Raw genomic sequence first — 23,810 nt, 5'->3', positions numbered from 1 at the left:
GGGTTGGGGTCAGAAATTATTGTACAAATCAAGATAAAACCACTATTTCATAACAGCACTTCAATACTTAATGTACTTCATTCACTTCCATAAAGATACTCTATTCATTTATTTATGCAATTCTATATTTAAGATTTTGAAAACAACCTCTCCCACCCTATTTCCAAAGAGATACCCTGATGTGTGAACTGATACCAGACAGGCTGAGCAACAAGCTGTGGACACCTTAATTATGAATGACTATTAGAGCTTTTTGCAACAAAGGACTACCATGTCATTATTTCCCAGCTTGCAAAGAAAAAAAAAACAAACCCAAAAAAATCCCAATAAACTGTTTCTATGTCTCTGACATATGAGATTGATGTTTTATCCTCAATACTTCAAACATCAATTCAAATCACTACTGAATGTTTTGTTAAAAAGCCATTGTTGATAGATTTCTCACAAGTTTTAAAAATTAACACAGTGGATAAAAAAACCCAACCCCCCTTATTTTAATAATTACAGTCTGAGAAACTACCAGCAATATGACCTGGAAATAAGTGCAAACTCATGCACCTGCACACACTATTGCACTCTACATGTTTGCTTTGGTCATGTTATAACCTTCATGTAATACAGATTTATGTAGCTGGAAGAACTGAATACAAGTAAAAGTTTGCACCTCCTTTCTAGTGAAGCAACAGCAAAAACTTCTATCTAGAAGATTGGGTAGTGATGGTGTAGGTCTTTTGGAAATTAGGTTTGCTCCTAGTATAAAGTGAAAAGTTATTTTTCTTCTCACTATTTCAGTAATTCCAGAGAGCACAATCTAAATTTTATGTTAATGGCGCACACACAACTTGCAGTTTTGTCTCTAATCCATACTATAAAATTCATCAAATATTTACTAAAAAGCTTCGAAAAACTCATTGATGGAACCTGAGTAAGAAACAGTATTTCATTTACAGAATTGGGACAATGAAACAGCACCCTTTGTTCTAGTTTGCAGCTCATCAGTAATAGAACATTACAAAAAAAAATCCTTGATTATTCAGCTGAGGACCAGAGCTCAGGAGTAACTTCTGGAATAAGCAGTGGCAATTGAACAGAGAAATGCCTCCAGTCTTTCACCACCATGGTCTACTGCCATAGATATGGAGCTATTTCTGACATCACATTCTAAACCACGAAATTATCAGAAGCAAGAAGTATACTATCCCACATCATAGAATCATAGAATCATAGACAAATTAGAAAATAAGTTGGAGCTATGCTTTTATCCAGAACCTGCATAACCTGAAAAAATATCAGAAAAAAAAAATCAGAAAAAAAAAAGAGGTATCTTCAGTACCCTTTAGTAGGGCCAGTGACTTCCAGTGAAGCAATAAAGAGAAATAGCCTCGATGGATCTGCTCTTGATAGTATGTGAAGGCACATAGTTGATAATGCCAGATCACCTATTAGCACAGGGATTCAATTAGCATCAAGACAGAGCACTCAATTGCTTTTCTGTCAAATTTAGCAGAGCACACTGGCTACGCTAACCCACAATTTTAAACAATTCACATGGACACAGCCCTCCATATACAGTTGGGAGTTCAGGCTCCACGCACATCAAATTGTTTTTTTCCGTGTAACAGACAAGAGTGTAATAATCTAGATAATCTACACTTTACTCTTCTCCCTGCCATTTACAAAAGGGAGCCATAGCATAGCCCTATTTTTTCATAGATTAACTCAGAGCCTAGAGTGTGAGGTTTTTTTGTTATAGCCAAAACTAGTTTTATAGTAGTTATCTGCTACAATAACCATACCAACATTCAATTTATCTTAAAATCTTTATTAGCTCTTGGCTTCAATCACTCCTTAAAACTACATCCATACCAGAAGCCTTTTACCACAGTTAAGCCAGCACACCCCACACTTCCAGTACATTCCCCATCACAGCTATAAAAACAAATTTTAATACGGACCCAAGAACAAGTGTATCAGAAAATTATACATTAACACAGCTAGGATACTGTCTGGGATGCTGTTCTTGCTGATTGAGATAACTATGTCAGGGGAAGTCTTTAGTATGAACAGTTTTGAATGTATGAATTACCTTTTGCCCATTGCCTTCCAGCTAAGGGAAACTGAAAAAGTACTTATAGCTTGCTAACAAAAAGAAAAACTCTCAAACCACATATAACAGCTTCAAGCTGGGAGAAAAAGAAGTGTTTTTTCATGACAGGGAAGGGGGAGAGGGATGTCAGCCTTGCAAATTCTAAGCCATAATACAATTCTCCCGGGGCAGGGAGGAGAAGAAATACAAAATTCCAAAGAGAAACACACAGAAAATAACAGGTTCCTTTCAGCCTGAACAATTCAGAAGTCATCTTGCACTGGACAAAATTAAGCAAGAAACTGAAACACTGTACTAACAAAAACAACACACTATACTCCCACAAATATAACAGAAAACAACCAAAGCCTTAAATAGGCCCTGAAATGGACAACAAAGAAAAAGAGAGGAAACTGTGCTAGTGCATATGAAATGCTAACATATTCTATTCCAGCTGCAAAAAAATAAATATAGAATAAAATTCTTGGGAGACACTCTTCTCTGAAAAAAGCATTTTAAAAAAATTATCTGTACTTTTGTTTGCCAGTTACGCTGCTCACATCACAGTCTTTTGCCTAGTAAAATATTCTGTGAATACATGCCTATCAGGAGCCTCTATCATGAAGAGGTATTACCAGGTTTACTGTAATTGCATGAGGTCGATCAAGTAACCTGGCTGCAAAAATCAGAAGTATTTTTAATAACTTTCCTATTAATGCAGTTGGACATGGGATTTTTGTCTACAGAAGAACTCCATCACTGCTGTTAGTAGTGGAATGCAGCAATTCTACAGTGATTTTTTGTTTGAAATCAACAATGTTACTACACACACAGTAAAAGCCCTGTTTCCAATAACCAACATTAACATTATTCTTGTTAAAGGCAAATAGACATTTTCAGTGAAAAGCAAAACATTTTTTCCAGTAACTATGAAAGTATCCAGTTGCTGCTGCAGAACTCAATCTGTGAATCAACACAATCATGCGCTACCATACACTGGATCTGCACTGAGAAAACTGTACCTTCATTAAAAGTCTTTAACACACCTTGACATTTCTGCTAATTGAAATGTCTGTTTTCTCAGAATTAAAGGTACATCCCATTTCTCTGAACTGCTTCCCAGTGAAGCTTTCATATACTTCAGTAAGATTCAAATTCATAATTCTTTGTATTAGTAGTGTTCATAAAGCTACATTTACTATACACTATTTTTTCTACTATTCTTCAACAAATATGTGCCAAAGCAATTAATTCTGGCAATAGGATATTCTGCATTAACTGTTTTGAGTTTAACTCTGTTTTGAGTTTAAACTGGGAAAGTACTATGCTTTCTTAAATGACGAAATTAAGGTATTTAGCAGTAAAATGTGGCCCATACACATTGAACAGCATGGTGAATAAGGTACTAAGCAATTCTAGCATGTATGGACGAAACATTAATAATTAAAAGATAATATTTTCCACAGGAACACTCCAGTCATCACTGATTTTGTCACATGAAACCACACAGATGCATTTCTATCAATGATAACGGAATACAGAAGGACTTTAATAAAACCACTCAGTACAAATGACAAAAAAAAAGCCATAACATAATGACATAACAGAGACCCAGTCAGCACCTTGTGCTTCCAAAATTAACCATGGGAAACCCCTCAAAAACAACAGTGACCCTGAATAATTTCTCCTCTTTCTTCACAAGTGTCTAAAGTATGCACTGTGTCAGATTAATACAACGATGTCATGTCACTACTGTCTGCAACTGACAAAACTGTAAGCAACAGCAGGTTAGACCTGCAGACTCAGGAAGACTAACCAAACTAAGCTTACCCATAGAGAATTTCTAGGAAAAGAAGTTCAAGACAAAAAAGAAGTCTGACACAATCAGGTAAAAAGCCATCTTCACAGAAAATGAAATTATTAGTCCCAAAAGAAACAAACAGAGATGATTAACTTTATAAGAAAAGAGACGAGGTATGTTTTCACAGCTCAAATAAACAGATGTACAGCAATGGACACCTATAGAGCAAAAGGCCATTTATACGTGTTCAATGTTCATCATAATTTAGAGCCAGTTCTGCTACAATCCTAAACATCAGAAAACTGCCACCTTGTAAGAATTAAAGAAATTGCCTGTACTCAGAGCTGGTAAGCTATTCCATTTCTTTGCAGGACTAAAATTATATATATTTGACTATGGAGGAACTCTGTAACCTGTTAACTCCTTTTTGCCTTTTATAATACTTAAAATAAATTTTAAAAAGTAAAAAAATTAAAGCATGGAGGTTGGAAGACTTCCAGGAGGAGGTGCAATTCTAGGATCCACACTGAAGTTAAAATATAGATTTTATCAGTTCTTGGCTGTTGGTGGTTTGGTTTTCTTTATGCCAAGGAACATTTCCGAGCAGGAGTCAAGAAACAGTCACAGAGTGTGAAACTTACAAATCTTCAGCTTAAAACCTGTGTTTTGGTTAAAGCTAACTAAAGCCATATTCATTTTCACAATTACACTAGTGATAATTATTTATTTCTCTTAAGTGGAATCTCGTATTTGTTGCTATCTCAACAGACACAGTTCAGAAGTAAAATCAAGCTGCATGAAAACAACTTTCACAGGAATTTCCTTTATATTTGAGTCTAGCTACAGCCATAAACATTCCATATATAACTTGTATTAAGAAGGCAGCTAATGAGAAACCATGTTAATACAGAAGCAGCCTTGGTCATTTACAGCAACCCAGCATGCACATTTTGGTGGAGAGGAAAAGATCTGGAGGGATGTAGGGGGTTTTGTATTTTAAGGGTAGGGCACAAACAGTAGTGTCTGAGAAACCAAGTAATTTCACTGAAGACATAACAGATTTACAGAAGTAGATTTTTCTTCTCTTACTTTCAGTTTGATTATGCATGGTTAAAATGTTAAGACATTGTCAGTTACCTAAATAGAAGCATGCTGACCTGTTTTTTCGGTAGTAGTTCTAGTTGCACTGTGTTAAAATTTGCAGTTAGTGCAATTTAAACTCCTCCATCTCATACTCCGGGTTCAGCTGCCAAATACAGTACAACAGGTCTTCAAAGGAAAACGTAAATTCCTTTATACCTGCACATTTAGGGGCAGGCAGACTACTAACACAGAAGGGAAAAGCTGTGAGTACAAGTATGGCCCACTGCCTGCCAGCTCCCACTTTCGAGGTTGAGCCCACCTCACAAGCATTTGGTGGTATCCAATTGTCTCACCTCTCACATACATCTTACCAGCTGCACTCACAAAACAGAGGACATAGCATACAAAGATGGACAGCCTTACTGGGAAGGAGTGGCAATAATACCAGTTTGCCTAACAAGGTCCCAGCTTACATCTAATTAAAAGTGTATTTAAACACCAGAAAATCACAATAACCTTAAAATATATTAACAATATTAATGGGGTTGGGGTTTTGGTTGTGGTTTTTTTCAGTTTGAGGGTGGGAAGGGAAGAAATTAATTTATATAGATCTAGGCATAATAGTTGGGATGTCATAAACATGTACCTGATTTACAAACACATTAAATTGACTTAAGCCACAAATCTTGATGCTGAAATAAGAGATCTCAACATATCAGAACTGCAAAAGCAACATCAGTTTATTTAATGTGCTTCAGTTGCTATTTGTTTCAGAACAAGAACGAAAAGACCTCAAGCTTGACTTCTCGAGCCAAGTGAGCATCCCAAATGTACAACTTCACCAGAAAAAAAAAGTCTGTGCAGCTTTAGGTTTTATTATGCTTTTAAGTGTGATAAAATACTAGCAGCACAAATAGCTCCATTATCAAGGCATCTTCACCTAGGAAGTCCTTCCCTTCTTTACGTTTATCCTCCCTGTTAGGTAATCAAAAGGAAGGGAATTAACTGCTCCTACTAATTTTGAGTTCTACTCATTCTGTTCTGTAATTCAGACTATTTACTGAAGGTAGCCCTGTGGACAGGACTTGCCTAATGATGGTCGACATTCTCTGGAATGTTTAGTTTTTATTCACTTCTAACCATGCTCATGACCACTGCTCTCTCCACTCCTTCCCTGCCCCCCACTGTCACCTGCCTTCCCCTTACTCAACCTTGCTCAGAAGAGCAGCAGAGGGAGATGTGGCTGCCATTAACTATCTGATTTACCAGAGTTGCTCCTCCCTCTGGACCAGCATCCATTTCTCAAAAATTCCAGCAAGTTTTTCCCATTCTGCACCATCACTCCTTACCAAGTTTCATGACTCACTGAAAACTCTCCACTCCCCATCTTCGGCAGTCCAACTTCCAATTACCCTCTCCACAATCCTGATTTTTTAGGTAGCAACAATACCCTAAACATCCTGAAGTTGTACAAGGTACAACACTAAAGAAGCATTAGGACCTGTCATATGTATTTCAGTGGTCAGAAGTACAAGGAGTAGTTAAGCCTGGATACATGCACACACAGAATATAGTGCAGAGTTGAGAGAAACAACTCAACTTTGTTTGAAAGGATGCAACAACAGTTACAGTTTGCTTCACTCTATCTTTGCATTTCGATGCAAATGCAGCAATCTTGACTACAGTTGCTGGCATGGAATTACTAATGGTGCTCATATAAATTGCACTAATGAAGCTTGCACCACTACAGATACAAATGTTGTTAAGACTACAAAATAGTGAAGGCATAATCAAGCTCTGAGTAAAAAAAAAAACAAAACAACCCTAAAACCTTGAAAAGCTCCCACACAAAAACTTCTATTAAAATACTTCATCCAAAAAAACCATAAAAAATTAGTTAGCACACCAATAGAAAAATATAGTATAAAACCCACTAAACTAGGCTGCAGTCCTAAAATAAAATGTGTAAGCTGCTTAAAACTAAATTTTACAAATTTGCACCAATGGCATCAATTTATCAGTCTGTATTATATCTAAGTTCAAGGTTTTTGTTATAAACAAAGCCAGTGTAAACTCGTTGAGTTCAGTTGTGCCTAACCATAACCATACAGGAATCAAACAGTTAAATCACTAAACAGCTCATCAATTGACATCCAAGCTGTTTAGGTGAAGGGTGGAAAAGCACAGGCTGACTACGATTTAAAATTTAACTCTTTATAGGCAACCACTCAGTGAAACACAGATGAGATATTAAATGGTTCAACTATCTTCCCAGATATTTTAGTGTATGAAGCAATAAATTATGAAAAAATGACATACTGTGACACTTAGAAAATTGAGAATGTTGTGAATACTTCAATTTTGTACTGAACAATGTAAGGCAGGAAGCCAGTAAAGAGGGTTTAGAAAAGGTATCTGTCATTTCAAAACCCACCAGCAATATTAATTGTGATTTAGTAGACTAAGGAATCAAGATTTTATTAGGAAAATAAGTATTTCCTATTTGTCTCAGAAGCTAAAAAAAAAACAAAAAACCACAAAAACCCAAAACCCCAGACTTGTTTAGTATTAATTAATCCCACTATTAAGAACAAAAAGCTATAATAAAGGCAAGAAAAGGTATGATGGCAGATACACTCAATTTTTTAAAGTTTCATTTTTAAACCTGAGTTTCTATTGACAGAGAGGAAAAAGTATTTCAAATACAGAATTTTCATGTTTTCCTTTTGCATATGATGGTGGAAATTATTAATTTTTTTTTCAGATAAAGGGACAGGAGGAGTGGGAGACTAGAGGAACCCAGCAGAGACCAGTATTTCCTGGCATGAAAAGGCTTTCACACGGTCTGCTTTAATAGTAAGAACACAATGTGTGACCCAGATAACAAGAGTAGCATCAAGGATTTACTGTAGCAAAGCTGTAAAGCTGTCTAAAACGGGTTATAAGTCATTGATTAGCGAACAGTTGTTCTAAGACTTGGATGAAGGTCCTCTCCAACGTGACTCAGCACCCACCCACAGTCCAAAACATAAAGATACTGTATCCATGTAAAACAAATAATGTGATCCATTGCTATTCTTTCAGTTATACACGTAAGGATATGTTTGTGGATATAACCAGCTAAGGTACCAATCACCACACATTTAGTAAAAAGACTGCCATTAAACTATTTTCCTACATTATTTTTGTGACAGTCATCCTTCAGCCTGCTATTTACTATATACCGTGGCACTCAAAAGTTAAAATTATTTAATATTTACAAGGTCACAACTTCTACTTCAGTGAGAAGAAAGCAAGCTTACAATTTCTTCCTTTAAAAAGTTCTATGAATAAACCTGGATATTTTACTAAGACTATATGGGTATCTTGAATAAAGAACACTATTTTCACATGTTTGGGGAGGGGTTTTTTTAATTTACCCAAGTTAATTTAAAATGCACTTAGCTACCCAGTTATGAATAGTCACAAATCCAATGACAGGAGGAGATTTTTTTTAACAGGGGATACTGAGTCTATCTAGATGTTATACATAACTTTTTGACAGTTTTTAAATCTATTTGAAGCTTCTCAAACCTTCTGAAATAACTGATTTAGAGCTCTTAAGTTCTAAGTGTTGAAGGTGACATTTGTTCTAAAACGCTAACTAGAAATGATTTAGAGTCACGTAATTAAAGCGCCACACATTTTTGAAAAGGCTGTAAAACAAACATAAGCTCATGTTATTCAGAACCAGTCTGACAGCTTCACAGTAATAAGTTTTTGCACTGATGTACTGATTTTATTCAAAATATTGTTTGAATTACCTCTCATTAGTGCCTTCTAAATGACAAATACAAAGGAAAATATTATTTCGGGCAGGAGAGGATATAGCAAAACCCTTCTGACTACAGCTTAAATCAAGACTATTTTTAACATTTTCCCCATAGAACCTCTTGCCTTTTCATAACCTGAGGATCCCACAGACTAACTGAGATAGCAAAACCTAAGTGACGTTGAGTAGCTGAAGCTTTACAGAAAGTTTTGGTCAGGATGAAATACAAGCTACAGTCTAGCAAAAACTTTCTTCAGAGCAGGGAGAGAGAGAAGGAAGGGCTTGTCAACAAAACACAGCTGAACAGTTGTACACTGTTAGTACTTGATACTGCTTTTGGAAAAGTCTTCCATAAGGAAAAACACAAACTCTAACAAATACATATGTAATTGAACTCCCACCAGATACTCACAAGACTTGTAAATCTAACACACATGAGAAGCCTTCTCATTCATGCTTAGATTTATAGTATGGCCCATCTGCCTCCAACTGCTAAAAGGCGTATCTTCCTGAAAATGTGTGTTGTATCTTAACCTAGGCTAAAATTTTCCAGGACTGTAAAGCATAGTTTAAATAATGAGCTTTAATACTATGCCTGATAACATCCTTGAATTTCAGACTCTTAAGCAAGTATAAGATAACAAAGAGGGCCACTTTTTTATCTCAGAACTAAGGTGTCTAGCTAACGAACATACATAGATACTGTGGCAGACATACTTGAAATGGGCGCTTGTATTCATGGAGATACCAGCGACGAAGAGAGGAAAACGGTACAGGCAAAGTTCTGAGAAGAAACAGAGTATCTTGCCCACATATGCCACAAAGTTGGAAAGAACTGATGGTCTATATATAGTTTAAAAGTCACTTGTAAACTAGATTGTTCTGAAGCTGAACCCAGCTGTAGCACATCTAAATGATTTGCTGCTCACCAAGATGTTTTTAAGCAGGGAGAACAATCACAGTTGCAATTCCTTGTGCATAGGACAGGATGGAAAAATGCCCCACAGTGCTTGCTACCTCACAGTAAACAGTATATTGCTTCTTTTTCTTTGTCCCATTGCTTGCAGCTTCAAAAAGTCTATGCTTACAGAGCTAACATAAATACACAGAACAAAGTCTGAGGACTGTAAAATTCTAAACAGCTTTTAAGCTAACTTCTTGGACAGATTCTGGATAAGTGAATGATGTGATGGAGGCACAAGAGAAAATGGGAGGGAGTAATACAGCCTTGAAGATAGAGCATACTAGATAAAAATTAGACAACTATTTCCTTCACAAGGGAAAAAAAAAGAGAGAGAGGAAACAGGCATCCCACAGGCCAGATGTACAGAGAAGCCTACCTCTGCAATGTTTAATGCACAAGTTTTCTAGAGACAAAGTTTAACTAATACCATCTCCCATATGAAAAAAAAAAAAGTCTTTAAAACATTGCTTCTACATCCCACTTATGAATAAAAGCATTTATTATTCCTCTGAATGACTACTAATATCTAGGAGTCTCCAGACACGATATGGTGATCCATCAACCTCCATCCCACTAAGCAAAAACCAGACAGACATCAGCTTGATTTGGAATGGGGAAGAGCTGCAAAGGGTTTAAGGGAAAATATTACACAGCTCTATCTCACATTATTTCACATTATATGTAATCCTTTTCAATGGAGGATTTTAGGGTAAAAAAGCTTTAAAAACAACAAAACCCTAATCACCAGGAAAGATACAGTCAGTCCCTGCTTCATAGCTCAGGGAGTTAGACTGAATGCACTCAAGATCACTTCCAGCTCTTCACTTTTAATATCAGCTTCCCTACAGCTGCAGAGTCACACACACTTAGACCTGCTTTCACCACCACTTGTATTTGCAAATAGACACTAAAACCAAAGCTACGAAAACAAGGCACTGAGAGGGAGCACTATGCTATTTCTATTCAAAGAATCCATCATATATAAACCCAAAGGGAAAGATGTTTTTGTATGGGCAACGTAAGTCACACAAAGAAGATGATTCATCTTTAAAGATTAGAATACCTGCAAATGCAAAGTATGGATTTCCTGAAAAAATATCTTTTTGGGATCTAGCTGTGCTCATTTGAAAACATTAAGCACACAGAAAAGGCTGATTATGACTCCATCCTAGGAGTAAATCAGTGATTCTAGATCAGTAGATTTTTTTTTTTGCCCTGAGTGCACAGCTCCAGCAAACTAAGGGGAATTTTCATTAACTTGGTCAGGTTCACTCTCCCCAAGCTACTGAAGCCCACAGAGGCAGGAGACAAAAGCTTTAGCAGCCCATAGTTATAGCAAAGTACTAGACAATGCTGCCTTAATTCTCATCTTTTCACATATAAATTCTCACCACTTACTGCCATGATTGCTGCTTTCAGGAAACATCTATATTTTAGATAGATGTATGTATATCCTACACACATAAGGTAAATTTAAGTAAAACACAATTTACGGAAATACAGCAATTCCTTTCAATGATGTTACTGATCCATTTCTTTTTGTCAAGCTACACAAGAAATTTTAAATAGTATGCTTTGGTAAACTTACTTCTTTTTACATGAACCTATATTTAATTGCATTATCTGCTCTGTACTTTCAAAGAGATTAACAGAATTAATCTCCAGCTAACCAATATGAAATTGGTTGATTATATCAACAACCAATGTTCTCTTCTTTAAAAAAGTTACTTCTTTTTCCCCAGACCTCCAGCAGTACCCACAGAAACCTTGGTCCAGCTTCAAACAGGAGTCAGTGTATGGGAAGATTAATCAAACAGCAGCTTACGAATGTCCACTTATAGGACACGCAATACCTACTTGTAAAGTTAGGGAATATAGGTAATTTTAGAAAGTAGATAAAATACTCATTCAACAACAATATAATGCTAACATACAATTTCTTTAGCACACATTACAGAATAGCTATTGTCAATCTAAACTACCTGTTGTTAAAGGTATGCAATTTTTTTACATGATTGTTCAAAGAACCAGTGAGCCCAGGAAAGGAATCTCTGGGATAATACTAAGAGAGTTGAACTGAGTAAAAGTCCTGCTGTTGACTTCCTTGGGGCTACAATTTCATTCCTGGACTTCATGCAACCAAAAAATTTTTTTTCTGAAATAAATAAGGATTAAGTTGAATTTCATAGCAAGAACAGATTAAATTACAGAGCTAGGTAGAACTAAATCTCATGTCTACAGCAAATCACTCTCTTCACTCCTTCACAAATTAGTATAACACAGCTTCCTGGCAAGAGCAGTTTTTCTGGGTGAGGTCTTAAAAACCAAAATTTCTGCATACTATGTGGCAAGAACAAAACAAACACTCCCCACCCCCGAAGACCTGTGTATATACCAATAAAAAGCAACAGTATTTTCTCTACAGGAATAAATGTTTCACTTTAGAAGCCCTAACTAATGACGTTAGCAGTTCTGCTGATGATTCTGCTTGCTTCATTTTATGCAAATTATTTCATTAATTGAACAATGCACACCTGCAGTAATAGCACTTTACATTGTTTTCAGGAGGTACGTGTGTGAAGAGCTTTTGAGAACTCGCACTTTTTTTGAACCTTAGGTGTATTTCTGAGACAAAAATCACTGCACCAAGTGCCTACAGATTATAAAACATCATATGTAAGACTTCAAAGAGCATTTATAGCAATAAATCTAAGACAGTTTAGTCAGAAAAAAAATCATTCTTACGGAGTTGAATGTTCTCTAGGAAGAAAACAGCTTCTTGCACTATACATACTTCCAGTAACTGATATTCTACACTAGCCAGATTGGATGGACTGTGATGCCAAACACCAATACACACGACCTAAACCAACTTGACTTCCTGTGTGTTTCAGAAAACCCCAGGCCAGAGTCCAGACATAAGCTGGGAGATGCTGCACAAGAAACCTAATAATAAATCCTTTTAAGTTGAGACACCAGGAAGTCAATACATTTTAACAAAATAAAGATGCAGTAATCCATAGCCAAGTAAATACATTTATCTAATATTACCATTCTAGCTCAGTTTATCATAGGCATAACGACTCTTTTTGGACTGCTCTTTCAGAGTTGTAAAAGCTGCTCTACATCCCAATTTGTTGTAACATTTCCAAAATCCACTCCATAAATCCCACATCCCCAAAGTCATGGTAGCAAGCGGAGAGGACTCTCCTACCCCCAAAAAATCTCCACATGCTATTCTCACAGTTTCTTCTGTTTTGTCACAGTCTCAATCCCTCAATGATCCAGTGGATTTGGAACAGAAATACATTAGTGGCCAATGCTCACCCTAGACTGGCGACTGAGGTCAGCTCATTCCTCTGAGCTCTGTCAATCCCATTTATAAAGTCTCAGGGGTGAGAGAAAGGGGAATGAGGCCCTGAAGACTTCAGCTTTTTGTACAGTCTTTTTATACTTCAAGCTATTCATGAAAAGAAAGTGAGAGAGAATAATTGTGCTTCCTAAACTTCTGCATTTAGTAACTGAAACAATATTCTTGTCCCATTCTTTGCCACCACCTTCCACAATATTCCACCATACAAATGCTCAAGGCATACTGTACTGGTTACTGATGTGAGATTCCTGGGATGACTTGCAGCTCTTTGCCCTTCCATATGCCTACAAAAGACTTTTTGGCTCCACGGGCTGAGCAGTGAAGGACAGCAAGATGCTTCATTCCTCCTTCCCACCATGCTGCAGTCACCACCACAATGAAGCACCTTGCCCCAAAATACAACACAGGCTTGACCCCCTTTCCTTTGCAAAAGGAGGGGAAAGAGACAATCCTTTATTTTAGATACTACTATATCTCGACTTCTGTACTTACCGGAGGGTACACTGGTACAAATACTTAGTACAAATCTTATTCCTTCAGCACTTTCACGAGGCTAGTGACATCTTCTCCGCTCCCTGTATGTACATGCATCTTTCCATTCCTGTTTCACAGCAGATAAAACCTTCTCTTTTCCAGCACCCCACTACGTTCTGTACAGAACCCGGAGCCCGCTCTCCCCCCACTCGCCCCTAGGCCAGGCTCTCACGAGGCCGTCGCTGCCCCACAGACCGGTGGGGGGGGGGGGGCGGGGGTCGCGCCTGGGGCGTCACCCGGCCCGGCGCCCCCGCAGCTTCCCTTTCCCCCCTGCAGAAGGGACCTCCTCCCCAGCCGGGCCGCCGCCGTCAGCGGCAGCTCGCCCCCCCAGCCTCCCTCCCCGCGAAAGGAGACCCCCTCCAGCCCTTCCGGGGGCGCCTCCCGAGCACGGCCCCCAGCGCCCCGCGCCCCCCCCCTTCCCGCAGCAGGCCCGCCCGGCCCCCCGCACAGACCTGTGGATCCAGCCATCTTCTCCAATCCCCCCCCACCGGTCCGGGCCTGCACGCGACGCGCGTCACTTCCGCCCGAGGCTTCGTCACTTCCCGCCGGGGAGGGGCAGCTCCGGAGCGGGGAGGCGCGCGCGGGAAAGGCGCGGGGCGGGCGCGAGCGGCGGGGGCGGGGCCGAAGCAAAAGAAGGGGGCGTGGCCCAGGGAAGGGGGCGGGGGCAGGCAATGGGGGCGGGGCCCAGGGAAGGGGCTGAGTCAGGGGAGGGGGTGTGGCCCGGGGAAGGGGGCGGGGCTAGGTAATGGGGCGGGGCCCAGAGAACAGGCGGGGCAGGGAAGGGGGCGGGGTCTAGGGAAGGGGCGATGCCCTTAAAAAGGGGCGGAGGTCAGAGGAGGGGGCGGGGCCAGAAGGGGCGGAGCCCTGGGAAGGGGGCGGGGCTCGGGGAAGGGGGCGTGTCCCCGCGCTCCCCGGGCGGCGGGGCCCCCGCGCAGGCCCGGGCGGCTGAGTCTGAGACTCGTTGACACGTTCTGGCTGGGGGAGCTCACAATGCGAGGGCGCAAAAACGCTTTTCCTTCGGCGAACCTGAAACCTCCAACCCCTGCTGCCATCCCCGCACCCCCCGGCAGCCGGCCTGCCCTCGTTCTTCCTTCCTGTGCCCACTTTAATGGTGTGGAGCTTCCTGTTGTCACAAGCAGAGGGTGGTAGGGGTTCTTTCTGTAGCCTATTTCAATATCTCTTCTAATGGACACAGTAAGGATACTTTAAAAGGTGACAATATTTGAAGATTTTTCTCCTCTGTTGTAACATCGCTGGAGAAAATACTGGGGCCTGGAACAGAAGAACACGCCGTACGAGTTGTCCCTCTTTTCCTGTTCTTTGCACTCGAGAGCAAGTGCAGCCGGGACAGCAGAGACCGCTGCACAAACCTCACCCGCTGCGGCCATCCTGAGAGCAGCCAGAAGGAGCAAGATACATGTCCCCACCCCGTGCTTCTCCTTGCAGCAAAACTAGAACCTGCCTGGCCCCAGGGCTGAGAGGAGCACCACGGCCACACGGTGCCTGTGCACTTACTCTTTTCAGAAGGCACCTATTTTAGTTGCTCCTATGCTTACTATGAATAGTACACCTGTCTATCTTCTGACACGTGATATGGTTACAGCTGTAAGCTCAAGGAGCCAAAGCCAATCATAATCCCCCGAGTCCCTGAAAACACACCGTGCAAGGATCACCCCCATCCACTCGATGTGGGACCCCTTGTATGGTTATTAGCAACAAATTATTTCAATACTAACATCAAGCACAGGTAATAAAGATAAAACAGGGGCCAAAATGGGGGAAAAAAAGCCTTAGTAAGGAACCCTGTGCTGAGTGACTCTAACAGCTATTTTCTTTCACTCTGTTGCGGGAAGTTTACTGAGAGTTGTTTTTTTTTTCAACACTGAACTTCAGAAGAAAAATACTTCGAAAGTAGAAAAGGAACACATGCAGAGGTTTAAGTTCATTTTTTTCCAAACAATCAGTGTTTACAGATGGTAATGAAGTCACCTCTCACTCTCTGCAACAAGAAAAGGAGTTCTTTGAAATACAATTTCAGCTTACAGCCTGGTGAAAAGAGGGTAATGGCAATCATTACAGAAAAAGCTTTTTATAAACTTTATTGTCAGACATCACACGGCATCCCTTGTAGGAAAACTTTGAACTGCAATGTGCTCAGCTCAGAAAACCATCGTACTGCAATCATGTTGTGAAATAAATTTATTTAAAGGAAGTGTTTCAGAGTTGAGATGCTGTAAAACACTGGCTCCAGAGTTGCCAGAATGACAGTTCCCAAGCTCTACCTCAACCCTGGAAAGATTTTCTAAGTAATATTTGTAGCAAAGTATTGATAAAAGACAAGTAAGGAATAACGATTCCCCTTTATCAGACTAAAACAGACACAGACAGGATAACAGTAGCTTCCAGCAAGTTTATTACAAACAAAATATTTTTCACAGAACTAATAACTGATTTATATTTAAGTACAATATTACTGATGACTAAGCCTGTGTGAATGCCCATAATAACAAAAATCATTGAAGTTTAATTCCCTCATGGTTCTTCCCACAGAATATCTCTATGCAACTTCTGAATCAGAGAGCACAGACAGACCCAGAGCTGACACTCCTTTGACATGGGGCTCTGGAAGCTACTTACCCCGCATCAGGTAATTTCCTGCTGCAAGTGGGGCTTCTGGGGGCTAGGACCCTTGCCTCTCTCAATCCTGTAAATTCTTCACAAGGTAGTCTACCTAAAAAGTAAGGACATAAAAGCACCATATGGGATGAGAAAAGCTCTTACTTCTATTCGTATCATGGTGCCTTTACAAGCCCTAACAGGCAGAAGAGCTCCAGTACAGGACGCTGGGTGTAAATGTGGCAAACAGTCATTAGCCCAGAACTTGCAGTCCGAAGGCAACTTGTGTGAGTGAGGGTTGCACCTGTGCAGAATTCTCTGTACTGAATTTCCTCATTTCATCAGTGCACAACTTGCCTCTGACTAGCTGAGAAGAGCAACATTACTCACTCTCTTTAAAAGCACAGACAGTGGGATGTATTAAGCAATAAGAGAAACGTAACAGACATAGAAGCAATAATAATCACATAGAAAACTACGATAGAGTCTCGTTCAAAGAAAATGGATATTTAAATAATTCCCTGAGCAGACTCCTGAAGACCGTAGCACTTTTCTCTCCAACAGGCTTAATTTTAAGAAGCATCTGGCAGTCTGGAAGCCACAATTCCTCTTTTCTCTCCAGTACATGAAGCATACAAGAAAAATGAGCAAATTCAATTTCTGTCCCAATCGTCCAGAGGTTAACTCCTTCCTTGTAACATCACTGGAGGAGGATCTCCAAGCTCCCTTACTTTCACCCCAGATCCTGCTCACACATCCACACAGCACAGTATCCCCTGCTTCCTTACCTGAAACACAGTTCATAATTTTTGTTTCCTGATTTCTATTTAATATTTGTACTCCCAAGACCCTGACTGCCCAAATTCACTGTGTTTCTAGAAAGTACCTTTTGCTCATTTCCCCATGCTTTCTCAGCCTGGAAGTACAAGCAGTTTACCACATAAATGAGCTAGTAAGAAAATCCAACTAGAATTAATAAAAAGTCTTATTAAGACTTAAGATGTGCAAGTGTAGATTTACAGGGAAAATTTCCATGATATTTCACAGATGTGAAAATTCACAAGAAAAGGACATAATCTTGCTAACCAGGAGTAAGATAGTTATAGAATATTCTCGCCCATTGTTTCTAATAAATAGCCTATACAACCAAAGCAGAACAAAAATAATGAGCATTACTCATAGCAGATATACAAAATGTTCACTATATACTAAACTATAATATCAAATATAAATGTAACTAATTAATTAAATAATAAACGAGATATTTAAGGGCACATCAAAAAATTATTTTAATCCATTATTAGTTCATGTGGCTTATTATTGTATTAAAATGCCAGTAGGTTTTGTTATTTCATGTAAGGATTGTGACTTTTCTCCCTGCATGCAAATAATACACACATACGATTTTGAAAAGAAAATGTGAAGTATTTTAATCATTTTCTAAATTGTAATTGTTTCGGGTTTCTTTACGCCATTCTACAGGAAAAACTACAGAAGTATTTTGAACTCTTGCTGTGTAGTTTATCACAAAACGGTTAATGGAAAATACAACTGGAGAATGCGGGCATCGATCCCGCTACCTCTCGCATGCTAAGCGAGCGCTCTACCATTTGAGCTAATTCCCCTTCTGTTTTTTCAACCTTGCAAACTTATACTTAGCCACTCCACCCTCCACCCTCACTAAGACTGACACCACTACGTATCTGTTCTCTGTTGCTGAGTCATTCCTCACACTCACCAGTAACTGCAACTCTCAGCTGCAACCATGCAATACAGCTTTCAGCATGTACGCTACCCGAATAATCTTACTAATCTCTTCTGCACCACAAGTCTTTATTTTTTAGCTGTTTTCATTGAAGAAGCTCTCAAAAATACCAAGTTGCTTACAAGAAACCAAATGTGTTATTGAACGATCCCAGATTTTATTGAACAACTGTTACAAATTCAACAAAGAAACCCACGTTCTTTCCAATTTTCAACCCATACCCATTAAAAACCCGGTAAAGGAAATGTTTAATGGGTGAAAAACATTATAGACCTGATAGAAACAGTTTTATAGTCAAAGCTTATGGTTTTATATATGTATAATATCCTTTTGGAAGGTGTCTAGCTTCTCTGGGGTGACAAAGTGAAATTAAAAAGTATCTGTATTTTCCTTATTTATTACCGTATTTACCCCTATTTCTAACCTCACCAAATGCACTTGCCTATAATTAGCACATTACTTTTACCAGCCTTAAAACACTTTCATTTTGAAATACGAACTTGCACGAGCATGACAAATGCTTGCATGACCTGATGCAGAGCCTACAACCTACATCACAGACAAGGAACATGGTAATAAGCCATCTTTAACAATTTAATTTTCATCTTCACTTACCAACAGCAAGTACCTAACTCAAGATGCAGATCTAGAGAGTTACCTATCACTAGTACTAGCTCAATCGGTGCATTTTTAAGAAGCTTCTGATACTTGCTGTAAAAATGACACCCACTTAAGCAACAGGCTGCCTTTTGCTTCCTCGGGACCCCTTCCACAACCCCTTGGCCTCGGTATTCCCCCTCGGAATCCTCCTGCCACCCTCTCTCTTCCATCCCCTCCTTCAGGAGTACTCAGGAGAGGGAGCAGAAAGCTCTCAGCAGAAAGCCTGAAATGCAAGCTCAACCACGTTGTCTTGGAGATTTTAACACCTTGCACATTCCTGGAGTTGAGCACCCCAGGTTTTCAAGCTCAACCGAACCCAGGCCAAGTTTGCAGCTTCCCACTCCCTGTTATTTTAACAGAAGTCTCTCAGGTATCTCTGAAGCACAAGCTTGTTGCTGTGTATAAACCCAGCAAGAGAACTGGGATTCTGGTTCTGTCGGGTGAGATTAAGTTTACAACCCCTGCCCGATTTGACATGGTACTCGCACTCGTGCTCTTCTCCATAGGCTCTATGTACTCTTGCACATACAGCCAGATTATACAGCCAGTGATCTACCACACGGTGACATTCTTACTGCTGCTCAAGCTTCTTCATTCACCAAGTAAAGGAGACTGCTCATGTTGTGTCAGAACTATGCCAGACAATGGCAAACTCTTTGCTAAGTTAAGCCACAGATCTCGCTCCAGAGGAGTATGACTGCAGAACAGGAGGAACTACTCATCCATCAAGTCTAAGTCAGCCTAAGGGGAAACCAAACCATAGCATGAGTGGAGGCAAGATTTCCACCTGACTGGTTTCTAACTGGCCTGGCCTGTTTGCATGTCATCTTACTGGCTTCTGGTGACAATGAATCTGCTTGTTTATGTACATTGCTCCCAACACGTGACGGAGAGCTTGGAGCAACTGTACATACCTATTCAATTGTTCCTTGAGCTGGTTGCTTTGGCAGGTGGCAACACAAAGTGGGAATAACTGGAAGTGACACACTGTTTTTACTCTTTGTGGCTGTATTCATAGTGCTTGACAAGCTCCAGTGTTGATTTGTTACAGATTTTCTGACAGTTCCAGCCACAAGAACATAGGAAGGGGAAGAAAAAAATCATAGAATCATAAAACATGTAGGGTTGGAAAGGGATCTTTAAATGACATCTGCTCCAGCCCCCCCTGCAATGCACAGGGACTTTTCTAACTTGATCAGGTTGCTCAGAGCCTCATCAAGCCTGACCTTGAATGTTCCCAGGGATGGGGCTTCCACCACCTCCCCAGGCAACCTGTTCCAGAGCTTCACTACCCTCACAGTAAATAACTTATTTTCTTCTGAATAATGGTACTCAGAATAAAACATAGGTAATTGTCAGCTCTAGGAGCATGAATGGTGCAAATGAAAGCAGCAATCAGAAAAACAGCTGCTGTGGATTTATGGCCATCTGTAATTTTAAGCTATGTTAGATGACTGGGTTTTTTAATACTAAAGCTAGTCATTCCAGAGCCAAAATATTTTTTTTAGGGGGAGTGAATCATTCTGTACAGTTTTTCATGTTTGTAGAATGTTTTAAAGATTCAAAATAGCATGCAATTGATTTATTTGTAACACTTGTGGAGTAAGGAGAAATATTTGGCATATAATTTTTTTTTTTATGGCAGCTACTAGAACATGTACAGAAGATTCAGCATGCTTTCTGTGTTGGAAACACTAGGCGGAAAACAGCTTTCTGTATCAAAACAGAAAAAAAACCTCCTTGTTCTTTTTGGAAGTTTAGTAAAGCAGTTGATCAACTACTGGTAACAGAAAGCTTAAGGAGACCCTTGGAAGACATCATCAGCTGCACAAAACTGTCAAATCAGACATGTGAAAAAAAAAAAATCAATCCTGAAGTTGAATGTTGATAGAAGGAAGGTTAGAAAACCTGCAACTGTACTTCTCACTTGGGGAAGCTTTCTTATCACAAGCATTTAATTTGTAGTAGAAACTGTGATACAAAATCCGAATGAAGTAAGGCACCTGTGTTTTTCACATGTTCTTATTTACACAAAATCAATCACCTGTTGACTCTCATCTGGCCATGACAGCATTTGCTCATTTGATCATGTGCAGGACTTTACAGTGAGGTAGCTAACCAATACTAATTAATCCACAGTAAAGGTCAATCATTTTTAGCAGCAATGACAAAGGGCTATTTAGGGCAAGCATCCGTGACTAACTTCCTGGTTGGTTATTGTTATTTTAAAATAAGGGATTTTAAAAAATAACACCACACCGTATTTTTGTTTGTGACTTCAGAAAAGATACAGCTTTTCTCACAGAAAGCTGTTTAGAGATGGCTGTCAATTCAAAGGCTGCTATAACCTTAACTGACAGGTAAAAACTTAAAGTTTGCACTGATCTTGTTTCATGTTGTCTAATCCCATTAACATGTTTTTTGTAACACTTTATTCACCTGAGAAGTGTTTTACTAACGCTTAGCAAAAGGACCACTCGTGAACTACAAAAACGCATTAGCTTGGCATCAGAAGAACAGCTCAGCTCTTGGTAAAATATTTTTAGTTCCTGTTTTCCCTTCTTTTACTTTTTGCAGGAAGAATATTTAGCAATATGCAAAGATAACTAAGTTTAAAATGTGCAGGAGATGAGTCATTCTCAAAATTATTAGAGACTCGAAAGACCTGAGGAAGAAGGGAGCATATTGGAGCAGCTTATCTTATACAGTTTCAACCAACCTGCTGTCGGGGCAGATCAAAAGTGGGCCTTTCCATCCACTACTGAAGCGGCCTCTTCTTGCTAGCAATTAACCTGATGCTTGAAGGTTCAAAGGGCAAGATCTTTTCTAAGACAGGAAAAGCTCTTACAGTGGCCAACCAGTCTTAAGCTTAAGGAAAAATAAAAAGGAAAATATTAAGTTTAAGGAAAAATAAAAAGGAAAATAACAGAGGAAGGTAAGTTGTATATTCAAGTTAGTTAAGAGTCGCAAGTGCTAGAAAATACTAGGAATGCAGTTGTAAAATAATAATTTTGTCCTCCTTAAACAGAGATCATTATACATATTTTAATTACTTTTTCCAACCTCCACCCTCAAAGCAATACCACTGGAAAACGCATTTACATTCTGAAAAAAAACATCCAGGTCCTTTGAAAGGCACACACACACCCAGCTGTTACTCCTGCAACTTACAGCCACAAAAAAGCCTCTTTCCAGTGTTGCCTTCTCCCCTCCCGAAGGTGCAGCAGGCACTTTAGCACCGGGCACCTCAGCAGGAACACCAGCCCGGGCCACCAGGCACGCTCACCGCACGGACAAGGCTTTTATTTGGAAGACTCACCCGCCATCCCAGCCAGAGCCTCGAGGGCAAGGAGCAGACCGGGCGTGCGACAGCATTTCCCACAGAAAAAAAAATTTTATATATATATATATATACATATATATATATTCCCATTTTGTAGGACAGCAAACTCCCACCGCAGCCATCTATGATTAAAGACAGAAAAGAAAAAATAAAAGGCGGAGGGGGGCAGTTTCCCAAGAGGAGAGCGTGGGCACCAGGAGGGCGGGAGCAGCCGGCGCCGCAGAAGGTCCTGGCGCAGGGCGGGCCGCAGAGCCCAGGCCCTGAGGGGACGGCGGGGCCCAGCAGCTCCTCCGGGGTTTGTTGTCAACCTGAGCGAGCCTGGGCTGAGGCCGTGGAGCGACAAAGCTGGTGCAGGAGGAGGTTTGTTGGTAGTCTTTTGCTCAGGGGTTTTCTGGTCGCAGTGGTTGTCGTCGTGGTGGATCTCATGAAGTGCGGCTGGGAGGCTGCGGTTGCGCGGAGGAGGAGGCGCGGCGGGTGTTGCTGTTGTTCAGGAGGGGGTGGTTTTGTGTCTTCTTCTGGTGCCCTTCCTACTACTGCTCTGGACTACCATGACTCAGGCTCCAGTTCTCCTTCGATGGCTCTCAACACCTGCTCCAATACCAGTCTTCCATCATATAAGTAAAAATTTAACCGCTGTTGTTTTCTTCCTCTTCTGGGACTGTTCAGCCAGAGTTCGGTCAGTCTGCAGCGTTCAGCCCAAGAAAGAAGCAGAAGAATCAAATCAGAGGACACCATGGCTTGAAAAACTTGTTGAAGTGGGTGCTAACTTAAACTTTGCGTTTCTAATTCAGATTGGTTGTGATGTTTTTGTGCTATACCTGTGCTTGGGATACACTGAAAGCAGGCCGTTTCATCAGGGAATGCAGCAGCTTTTCTGATAGGTGTGGTTTCCTTGTCCTAATTCTAAAAGGACTGTAGAGCATGGTGGTGTATAATTTGAAAAAGGCAAGCTCACAGTTGATGAGTGAGTGTAGAATGGAGGCAAAACTTTGTGAGCCATCAAAATCTTCATCAACAAATCAAGTTTTATTCTTATTGTAGCCATTAAGTTCAGAAATAGTTTTGGAAGGAGGTTTTTTCTGACATAAACCAGATCTGCTGTCTCACTATTTTTGTTTTGGTTTTTTTTTTTCCCAAACATTGATGTTGATTTAGTTGCCTAATTCCATAAAATTATTTCTGAGGTTTAGAATGTTTTTCCTTCAGTGTTTTAGATTTGGCTACTGATCTGGAAACAAATTTATTTGTTTCATTTTAATGATAAATCTATCAACTTGAAGGTTAGGCTCTTTAAAAGTAAGAGGTGAACATGCTGTAGCTGTCCTTAGGTTGTTTTGTCACTGCTTAATTTATAGCTAGTTCTGGATTTTGTTTGATTTTAAATAATTTTTCCCCTACTTGCTGTATTAAGGCCTTAAGACTGCCACTGCTTAGTAACAGAGTTTGGTAGGAATCAGTATGTGCCAGTTTGTGTGCAGTTTTTAGCCTGCTTGGGCATTCCCTGAATTAAGCCCTGTAGATTTACTTTACCATTCCAAAGCTGGTGTGATGGAACCCTGATCCTGCCTGGGCTGTGTTCATAGAAGCTTAATTCATTCACATTAGGAGGTTTCTGTAGGTCGGTTTGTTTTACATTGTAAGTGTTTTTAAGACACTGGTGATTTTTATTCTGAAAGAATACTAAGGGGGGAAGAAAAAAACCAAAAAACAAGCAACCAACTGAACACAAAATCTGTAAGGGTTAAAGTTGTTTTTGGGGATTGGTTTGTTTAAT

At 39.9% G+C, this 23,810-nt stretch overlaps 1 protein-coding gene and 1 non-coding gene across 5 annotated transcripts in view; both read right to left on the bottom strand.

Annotated features, from left to right (window-relative positions):
* UBE2V2 (ubiquitin conjugating enzyme E2 V2) overlaps positions 1–14,200 on the bottom strand; it is a 28,483-nt gene extending 14,283 nt beyond the window's left edge. For 2 of the 4 annotated variants that reach the window (XM_051610379.1, XM_051610382.1), the window contains exon 1: positions 14,105–14,200. In XM_051610379.1, coding sequence (XP_051466339.1) covers positions 14,105–14,120 — 16 coding nt within the window. In that variant the 5' untranslated portion in view covers positions 14,121–14,200. Of the gene's footprint in view, positions 1–13,610; positions 13,720–14,104 lie in introns of all 4 variants that reach the window. The other 2 variants (XM_051610381.1, XM_051610380.1) reach the window with 2 other exon arrangements.
* A 3,620-nt stretch (positions 14,201–17,820) lies between these two features.
* TRNAA-AGC (transfer RNA alanine (anticodon AGC)) lies at positions 17,821–17,893 on the bottom strand. Its single transcript has one exon. It is a non-coding gene; the product is annotated as a tRNA-Ala (tRNA).
* Between the last annotated feature and the right edge of the window lie 5,917 nt (positions 17,894–23,810).

Source organism: Apus apus, chromosome 2, assembly GCF_020740795.1.
Source record: "Apus apus isolate bApuApu2 chromosome 2, bApuApu2.pri.cur, whole genome shotgun sequence".
In the NCBI taxonomy this organism is placed as follows: domain Eukaryota; kingdom Metazoa; phylum Chordata; class Aves; order Apodiformes; family Apodidae; genus Apus; species Apus apus.
The sequence above is the reverse complement of the archived record's forward strand: the minus strand, read 5'-3'. Positions and strand labels throughout refer to the sequence as shown.